At 37.5% G+C, this 9803-nt stretch overlaps 2 protein-coding genes across 3 annotated transcripts in view; one reads left to right on the top strand and one right to left on the bottom strand.

Moving 5' to 3' along the window:
• Window positions 1–2557: 2557 nt before the first annotated feature.
• ppa2 (inorganic pyrophosphatase 2) overlaps window positions 2558–9803 on the top strand; it is a 29964-nt gene continuing 22718 nt past the window's right edge. Inside the window, exons 1-12 of the mRNA XM_031871385.1 lie at window positions 2558–2805; window positions 3570–3634; window positions 3719–3763; window positions 3843–3896; window positions 4252–4371; window positions 4589–4675; window positions 4814–4940; window positions 6141–6268; window positions 6429–6514; window positions 6596–6665; window positions 6786–6825; window positions 6928–9803. The exon at window positions 6928–9803 is cut by the window's right edge and continues 22718 nt beyond it. Of these exons, the coding sequence (XP_031727245.1) occupies window positions 2616–2805; window positions 3570–3634; window positions 3719–3763; window positions 3843–3896; window positions 4252–4371; window positions 4589–4675; window positions 4814–4940; window positions 6141–6268; window positions 6429–6514; window positions 6596–6665; window positions 6786–6825; window positions 6928–6950 (1035 nt within the window). The 5' untranslated portion in view covers window positions 2558–2615 and the 3' untranslated portion in view covers window positions 6951–9803. The remainder of the gene's footprint in view (window positions 2806–3569; window positions 3635–3718; window positions 3764–3842; window positions 3897–4251; window positions 4372–4588; window positions 4676–4813; window positions 4941–6140; window positions 6269–6428; window positions 6515–6595; window positions 6666–6785; window positions 6826–6927) is intronic.
• The window catches only part of tet2 (tet methylcytosine dioxygenase 2), a 31466-nt gene continuing 27128 nt past the window's right edge, over window positions 5466–9803 (bottom strand). For both annotated transcript variants that reach the window (XM_031871383.1, XM_031871384.1), the window contains one exon: window positions 5466–9803. This exon is cut by the window's right edge and continues 1831 nt beyond it. The gene's annotated coding sequence lies outside the window, so the exon portion shown is untranslated.

The raw sequence follows: 9803 nt of genomic DNA, 5'->3' as shown, positions 1-9803 counted from the left end.
AATTAAACAATTTAACGTTCATTAATTGTCTTCTCTGGTTAACAAGCACAGTTATATTGTTTTCCAACATAGCGAATGTCAATGTCAGCAGTATTATGTAACGAAGTGGACTTGGTAAACCATGCTGAACAATCACATAGTCTATATAAACATGAAAGTGAGTAAACAACGTTATATCCTGAGTGCTGTCAGCGTGGCCATATTCATTGTTTTGCCCGAAAGAAGCTCATGTGACATAGTGTCACTCAGGGAGTGGCTTTTCTTGACCTGCTCAAAGAGAGAAGTGTACTCTCTCTCACACATGAGGAAAAAAACATCAGGCTGTGAAATAAGTATTTAAACTTATACTGCTCACAGAATACAATTCTGCTTCTATGAACTACTTTGTATTAACAACTAATCTGATGATTATTTAACATATATTGACAATTCATTATTTCCCCCAGAGAATGATTGATTCTTGCTTCTCAATTGACTGAAATCAGGTGCCGATTAATTTCATGTTAATCAACTAATCAATTAGTTCAACGTGGTGGTTTTCCAAATCTTTTCCATTGTACTTCAAATTACAAACTTTACAACACAGTCCGAATAATGCATGTAGTATGAAATATAGTCAAACAGAGATAAATTGTCCTTATTGTAAGCTGCTGTTTCAGAATGATTATGACCACACCAACAGTATATGTTTTCAGCCAACAAACAAACATGCTCAAAGAAACAAAAGCGAACAGGACCTGTGTTTGTTTGGTGAGACAAAATAACAAAGAGATCCTTATTTTGTCAGCAGCAGCGTGGTGGAGTATAGCTGTAAGAGTGAGCCAGGGTGAGTGAATGGGGAAAGGGGAAATAAAAACACACTCATGCCTGAAACTGTGTCTTTTACAGCCACAGACTTTTAGTGCTGGGCACTTGGGCGCCATCGCTGGAAGGGTCACGGTTGAGTGCTTTGCTTACGGACACAGGAATTGAAGGAAGGAACGCTCTTCTCATTTGGCTCGCCATCCAGATTTTCCAAATCAGTACAGAGATTGTAAACTGATCAAATACATTTTGGAATTAAACACATTGCATTCACAAAAGAAAAACAAAAATGATACATCTGTCCTGTTAACTGAAACACATAAATTGAAACACATTGAATGAATCGGGTTTTGTGCTCAATCAAAACTGTTTGGCAAAAGCATCAAAAGCAAGCAACTTTTTATGGCCGCCATCAAGGTTGCTGGGTGTTTGTTTAGGACACAATGGATACATATGGACTTTGATCTCATGATGTATTGTGCAGATAACCACTAAATCAATTAACTTCAAGTCATAAAAACAAAAGCAGGGGGACATTACAGCAAAAGCAACAGTGACCTTTATGGTTGTTCACACTACACTTAAGTTATTGAGCATGGAGAAATAGGCTACGATGCAAAAAAACAAACAATGCACAGATGTGCATTTACCTAATGCTAGTGACAAAAGGTTCTTGTACCGGCTCTTCTTCTATTGGAAGTAACTATAGTGCCTTCATAGAGCATGTTTTCATGTCTGTAAGCTGTTTGATGGAAATATAATAGAAAAGAAAGGGAAAAAAATATTCAACAAGGATTAAAGGTGCACACCGACTAAATTAAGAATTCCTATATGTTATTTCCATGGCTTAGGAAAGTTCATTCAATATTTGTGAACATGATCTTCTCTTTCTCAAACCCGGAAACCAAAGAAGTAAATCTCAAACCTGTGAGGTCATCAAGTATACAGTCTGGAGCTGCTCCTTAGACAATGAATAGGAGACCAACGACCCGTCTCTACAAGCTCCGCAAACCATTTCTGCGGCTGCGAGCAAGCTGTTCCGCAGAAGTATAAATTAGGCATTAGTGTCATCTTTGGCTGCGTTTGTAAATCAAATCTGACGCTCAAACAAATTAACGAACGGGTAAATTAAAATGGATGAAAGACAAACTTTCCAATCAATACGTATAAAGCAAAAATAAAGCCTCTTGTGCAAGAGTTTGTCACCAGTGAGGATGACTATGATTAGGATGAGACATGAGACTGTACCAATGAATAATATACGGAGCTCCCACAAGTAGCCAAACACATTCACTTGCTAATATGATGTTGAATAATAATTATTGTATATTTTGGACTGTTCGTCTACCATAGAAATAACATGTATGCATTATTAAAATGGCCGTAGTTCCCTTGTAATGTCCCTCTCCCTCCATGCAAGCCATGTTTTAGGAATTAAATACTACTTTTTTCTTAAATAGGGCAGATACAAATATGTTCCCATATGTTGGACAAAATATTAGTTTGCTGGATTACAAGCATGCAATAGAAACATTGTGAAGTATAAAAATAATTGACTTCCGGCCGCAATAATTTATTATCAGAGTAAAGAGGCAACAGTAACTAACCAGCACATATGTGATCTTGACACATACCGTACTGTTATTACAATCTACAAATGATATACCATTATGTTCAGCCTGGACTGCAAAGTGAATGCTTTTATTTTGAAAGCATCTCTCCGGAAGCTTCAGTTTCACTCTGGCGGACTTGACACTACTGGACGTGGCGGAGGCCGAAAACAGGAAACAGGAACCGAAGAGGAAGAAGAAATGAGACCGCTACTGCTGCGCTGTCCGCTCGGCTGCTTGGCCACAGTTTTCGGCTCATTTTCCGCTTCTCGAAACAAACTCGTCACACAAGCAGCAGCGCTTCCTCATCTGTTTTATTTCAGAAACACGATGCACTATCAAACGGAGGAGAGAGGACGCCCCAATTCACCCGACTACCGGATTTATTTTAGTAAGTTCTTCATCGCCACCATGGGAGGAACCTGTGTGTCCTCTGCGTTTCATAGTATATAACGGTTTAGCACCGGGGTCCTGTGTCGGACAGGTAACCACTGGTCGACCTCCAGGTAAAGGTAAACATGTGACCTTAGAGTTGTAAGCACGGTGTTTTCTAGGCATGTGGCGCGCTTACTACAGAGCTTTTAGTGTGAAAACACCTCACGCGTTACAGTTTCCTGCAGGATGGCTACGTATGACGCAACTTCCGGGTTGGGTGATCACGTGTATAGCGTCCACACACAAACAAAACCTTTTGATGAACTGGTATTTTCTCATCGACAGTGAAATTTGTATCAGATGAAGTTACACTAATTTAACTCGCATTAAAGACCAATAGTATGCAGCACAATATTAACCTAACAAAATATGACATTGTTCGGTTTCCAATATGGGTAATGTGACTATATTTTGGGAATGACTGCAGTTGTTTTAATTTAAACAAGATATAGGATTAGTAGCATTAGCAGCAGTGTAAATGATGTCCAGTATAACCAGTAAAACAACAGTAAGGATGCAAGGTGTCACTGACAGCACAAAATTATATATTTAACTCGCCATGAATTGGATCTTAACTCAAGGTCTACTTACCAGTAATTACATTTGACATATTGTTATCCATTTGACGTACATTTTATGTACAATACAGTCTTCTGGGATTTCTGTTTCTATGTATGGAGGTTTTATTTGTTAACATTTTTTGTTTGTTTTTTTCCATAGAAACCTCTGAAGGAAAATACATTTCACCATTCCATGACATCTCACTTATAGCGGAGACGGAACAGGTAACTCTTTGATAGCAGAAGTTTTAGTTTCTACTTATTAAACGGTATAAAGATAATATTCATATCTTTTTTTTCTTTTAACAGGACAATGATGTGCCAACTAAAAAGCCCAAGAAGAATGAGAGTGAGGTACGGTGACATTCAGTTGTAGCACTTGAAAAAGTAGTGTTCAGCATACACTGCATAAAGCTTGCCTTTGTGCTTCCAGGTGCTATTTAACATGGTCGTGGAGGTGCCTCGATGGTCAAATGCTAAAATGGAGGTAACGAGGCTATAGATACAATAGTACCTCACCTTTTTGTATAATTGATTTGATTATTGCACTTCTACTACTACTGCTTTAAAAAGGCTGAGATTGATATGTTTAAGTAAGAACCGGTGTGTCAACGTTTATTCAATGATAGTCCATTATATATTTTCAACAAAGTTAGCGTAGCAGGAGCCTGCAGCTATTTTATTTATTATTTGATGTCTAAATTGACGATACCTGACTTACTGTCACCAAGAAATAGCTTGACTAAAAAGTCCAAACTGAGCATCCAGTTACGAGCCTGTTCCTGAGTTAGCACACACTCACACATACAAACACACACCTTCATATATGCCTCAATTTCCAGATTGCAACTAAGGAACCGCTGAACCCGATAAAACAAGATGTAAAGAAAGGAAAGCTCCGGTATGTTGCCAACATATTTCCCCATAAAGGCTACATTTGGAATTATGGGGCGCTCCCACAGGTGAGGAAATGCACCGTATGAAATAAGCTATTCAGACTTGTTTTTTAGTCAGTGACTGATGCTGCAATTTAAAGATTATTATTTATTTAGTTTTTATGGAAAAACTGAATGTAGTCCACACTCTTTATTTCTATTTATTTATTTTGCATTTATTTATCAAGTCAGGAAGTTAGTTGAAATGTTTTCTTACATGTTTCTGAACTGTCCCTTGGAAAAGACATGGGAGGACCCAAACCACACAGACAAAGACACAAAGTGTTGTGGTGACAACGATCCCATTGACGTCTGTGAGATCGGCACCCAGGTAAGACTGTTCTAGGTGTGTGTGTGTGTAGATGTCATTCTTTGTTTTTACTCACTTTATATAGACTTTTCAAGATTTCTTAATTGTGTGATTGATTCCTTTGACTGTTTATTTGTAATTTGCTGGTCTGTTCTTCAGGTGTGCTTTCCAGGTCAGGTGATCCAAGTGAAAGTGCTTGGCATCTTGGCCATGATCGATGAGGGGGAAATGGACTGGAAGGTCATCGCTATCAATGCTCAGGACCCAGATGCCAAAAACCTGAATAGTGCGTGCTTTTCACCGATCATAGATAGTAGATAGTAACCGTCAACATCTAAAAACTGCCTTACACTGACCCATCCTCTATCCTGAAGACATTTAGTTCAGGAAACCTCGTAAATGAGTGAAATTGGGATTTTATCTAAAATGTGCTAAATAAGGCAAATAAGTACAAATGGCTTACATCAAAGGAACAGTGTGTAGCATTTTGGGGGATCTTCTTAGCAGAAATGGAATACAATACATTCTGTTTTCATTAGTGTATAATCACCTGAAACTAAGAGTTGTGTTTTTTGTTAGCCCTTCATATCTACATGGGGAGTGGGTCGTCTTCACCGCCATGTTTCCACAGTAGCCCAGAACAGACAAACCCAACACTGGCTCTAGAAAGGGCCTTTCACGCTTTTACGTTACCTGGAGGCCACCGTACTTCTCTGACACGCTTGTGAAACTGCTGTAACGTGAGCTGCAGGATGAAAACAAACGTGGAATGCAATCTGCAACCACACCGCTAGATGCCAGCAAATCCTACACACGGTCACTTTTAGGATACAAGTGTCACTGGAGGTGAAGACGAGCTGCCAAATCAATCTCCAGGATTTGTCAGATGTGCCCTCGACCACAAACTATAAATACGGTATTAATGTACCTGCACTGCCCGGTTGAGATTCAAGTGATCGAATTTGAAAATATAAAATAAAAGAAACATTTGCAGGTTCAATATGAAAATCCGGTCAGCAGCTCAGGCAGTAACTTCAGACTTTAAAACACTAACCTAGAACATACCCTGTGGAGTTTTTACTGTCAACGCAGCTTTGTTTACAGTCAACGTTTCTTATAAAACATTGTGTGTATCCTGAAGGCCGAAAAATTGTTGATGCCTTTTTTTTTTTTTACTATTTACTCCTTACAGCATTTTGCAAAGCCGTTTCTGAATATCTTTAAGGCTGCATTGTTTACAATACAACTGCAACCTTCTCCCAATGTTGTTTTAATGGGGCATTGCTACTTTTAAATATTTTTCAAACACTTACTATGCTACATAAAGATGTACATATTCATCATACTCTTATTTTTGCATTAAGATATATTCCAAATACCAAGTGTGAATGGAGCAGAGTCATACCAGTCATATTATTCATACTAAGACGATTATAGTGCAGATTGGTCCTCTGTTCTTACTCCGCTGTGTTTATGTTCTCCTCAGGCATAGAAGATGTCTGTAAGAGCCGGCCTGGTCATTTAGAGGCCACTGTCGACTGGTTTAGGAAATACAAGGTGCCCGATGGAAAGCCTGAGAACCAATTTGGGTTCAATGGAGAATTCAAAGACAAGGTACTGAGACTTTTGTAACACCAAACACATTACAAAGATAAGACACGACAGTTTGTTTACTCGGGGTCGGAGTCTATCGGGGTTTCCCGGTGGCTAAAACTGAATGGATTAGTTTTAAAGAAATCAAATGATGTGTTTTTCTCTGATGCCCTCTTAATAGGACTTTGCAGTGGAGATCATTAAGTCCACCCATGAGCACTGGAGGGCACTAGTGCAGAAGCAGACAAATAGCGGAGGGATTGAATGGTAAGTTGGTGGAGGGAAAACTCCTGCAGTGTCCTTCTGATGTACATAAGTGCAATGAACACTATTGGCTTTTTTGATCAGCAAAAATATCTCCTGCTGCGAGAGCCCTTTCAAATGCAGCGACGACGAGGCCAGAGATGTGGTGGAATCGGTGAGAACTTCCATATGTTGCTGTTTTTACAATGATGATGATAGTAAACACAATAATAGCAAGTAGAACTGTGTTCGGGTTTGGTTTGGTAATTGTCCTTTTTAACATGTGCCACCCCAGGCTCCTGCATTCGACAGCACACATCCTGTGTCTCCAAATGGTACGTAAATATTGACTAACCTGCACTACATTTTGTTTATTTGAGGTATTATGTGTTTCAATACTTATATTTTCATGTAATTCTAAATATTCTCTCGCACAGTGGACAAGTGGCATTTTGTCTGAAGCCCTAAAGACAACATGGAGCCAACAAAACCTTTTGAAGCAGCTGCATCCTTTGAATGCAGCTGGATTTATTGTTGGTAAGGACTCGTTCTCAGCTGTATAAAGTGCCATCTAAGTTTATTATGCAGTCAAATGTGTAGACATCAGATTGTTTTATTATAATTTTGAGGTTAATTGCAAAATAATTGATCTCCTTTCTATTAAATTGTAAATTCTAATGTATAAGCACTGCAGTATCTTTGGGTCAAATACCCAGGTCCATCCTTGTATAAGACTGAAAGTGATGCCAATATGCTCCAATTTGCCTTTTAAGCCACAAACACAACGCCATTTGTATGTAACAATTTCTTTCTGTTTGGGTAAATTAAAAAAATGTATGGTGTGAACATGGCATTACCTCTTTCCACATTTGTCCGTAATTACTCATTTCAAAACTTTAACACGTGGACAATAATGCTCAAGGATTTAGATACTAGTATTAACTTGGAGTAACAAATCAAATTGCTTTAAATAAATATAAATTTTATTAAAAAAACACCCACATCTCAGCATTATCAGGAATGATATAATAAACAGCTTTCAAATAAACTGCATCCATTACATTACAATACTTACAGTATTAATACCCATCCCTAATTCCATTTTTTGTAGCATACCAAACTTCAGGAGAACAAGGGAAGCCTTAAAAAAGAAAATGACAGGCAAAAAGTTGCACTTTTTTTTACCCCTTAGTGTCTAACTGCAAAAAGACCAAGTGTGTATCAACTTCCAGCTTAACCTGTGAGCCGAGCACATATAGCACACTAGTTCAGCCCAGGAAGTCATTCAAGTAATGTTGACTCTACTCAGAAACACTCTGAAGCAAGTATGGCTATGCTTTTAACCCGCTATATCTTAGACACCTTGGCTTTCTCAACCACAACCTGCTACTGTAGCTGGGTCCTGTACAACAAAATTTGACATTTTCTTATGTCGAATTATTTTACAAAGTTGGAACAGTTAAAAAAAAAAAAAACTAGACCGTCTAATGTCTGCGCGAACAGGATGCTATCACTGTAAACATTGCTGTGACAGTGAGCATACATTTACAGACTTCCTGGATAATCTAACCATGATCATTCTGCTAACCTGAAAGAATATTTAAAGATATGAGTATCGCTGATCGGGTAGCTGTGGGTCAATTTGACAGAACAAGAAGAACCTACATCAACATCAAAGAATGAGTTGTATTCCTGCAATGCAGGTTCCTGGTATGTACAATGTGACATAATTTATTATTTTTTTTAAACACATTTACAATCTATTTAAATAAAACGTTTTGTAATTCTTTATTACATTTTTTTTTTCCTGAAAAAGAAATGAAGTGCTTTCAGAAAATGCATCTGTTGAAGAGTGGGGTAAGTTGTTACTATAACATGACATTCCACTATATATCGCGTTAATTAAATCAAATAGACAGGGAAGAAAAATCATTATACAATTGCTTAGTGGTTATAAATAAATTTAACTATACACAGGCACAGAGATGTGCAACTACGTTAATCACTCCCCTGGTCTTGTCTCATAGCTAAAGCAAATACATTGCTTTTTACTTAGTCAATATCATACTTTCCCTTTAGTCAACTCAGTGCATATATGTTCAAATTACTTTTAAAAGATTACTTTAAAATATAAGTAAAAAATTGCAGGAAAGTACTTTTATCCTCACAAAATATTTTTTCTCTTTGTGAAGTCGACAAGAATCAGATTCAGGATGCAATGGCAAGTACCTGAATGAAAAAACTACCGGATGAATACAGGCAATGAACACAGAATTAGTTGAAAATGTCCCTGATTTTACAGTAACATCAAAGATTTAAGTTCAAGTAATACTTTCTAGCAGATTGACAAGAAAGTAAGAAATGAACTGTTATGCCTTTTGGTGGCCTGAAGTTGAACTGTTATTTTGAAAGTAATATACAAAGGAAGAAAGAAAAATATGTTATTATTCTATTGCCAAACTAGATTTGAGGTATATGACGGGTTTGAACTGTACATTATTTAAAAGCCTTCCTGCTGTCCAAAGAGTCTCACATTGTATGTTTCACACACGTATGTAGGTTGGATAGCACCTTATGATCAGTTAAACCCAAAGAAATACAATGAAATAGGCCGTTAGCATTCTTTACAACACAAAATCTCTAACAGTAATTCCAAAAAGGGAAATTAATTTACTGTACAAATCTCACCTGTTTATCTTACAGTTAGATTACAATAGTTAAAGACCCCACATCAAGCCAGCTGCCCTCTGAAACAGACACTGGGCTTACCCTGTTTCATGTTCCTCAGTGTATAAAAAAACACATTTCCTAAGCACCACAGACACACAACTACATGTAATATTCACAGTCCAGGTTTGTTCAATGAACCTACGGTGAGGAACATTAAAAACAGTCGTTGACAACAAAGTAAACCTGGAAAAAACTGAAATAGCACAAACATACTGTTTTTTCCCCTCAAAATGTTAGAAATGCACCATGAGAATGGCTCAATTTACAGTATAAATGACATAGGTAAGCTAAAGAAGCACCAACACAAAGATAGTTCAAAAACATCTTTTAGCATCAACTTGAAACGGTTTCATGGATTGCTCACACTGTTTATAAATTCATCAATTTAATTTCAGTGATGCTTAGAAATTAATTACTCTCAATGTAGTAAGTATAACCCGATTTTCTGATTTAAAGGTATCACCAAAACATTTAACTTGCATTATCAAAAAGTGCCCTAAGAACCACTGACTTGCCAAAAACCATTATGATGCTGATCATTTGATCGTGGGATGATATTTCCGGAGTCCTGTTCATTGGACGT

The sequence above is a fragment of the Anarrhichthys ocellatus genome, unplaced genomic scaffold (genome assembly GCF_004355925.1).
Source record: "Anarrhichthys ocellatus isolate YVR2014 unplaced genomic scaffold, GSC_Weel_1.0 scaffold58, whole genome shotgun sequence".
In the NCBI taxonomy this organism is placed as follows: Eukaryota; Metazoa; Chordata; class Actinopteri; order Perciformes; family Anarhichadidae; genus Anarrhichthys; species Anarrhichthys ocellatus.
This window is presented reverse-complemented; position numbering and strand designations above follow the sequence as displayed.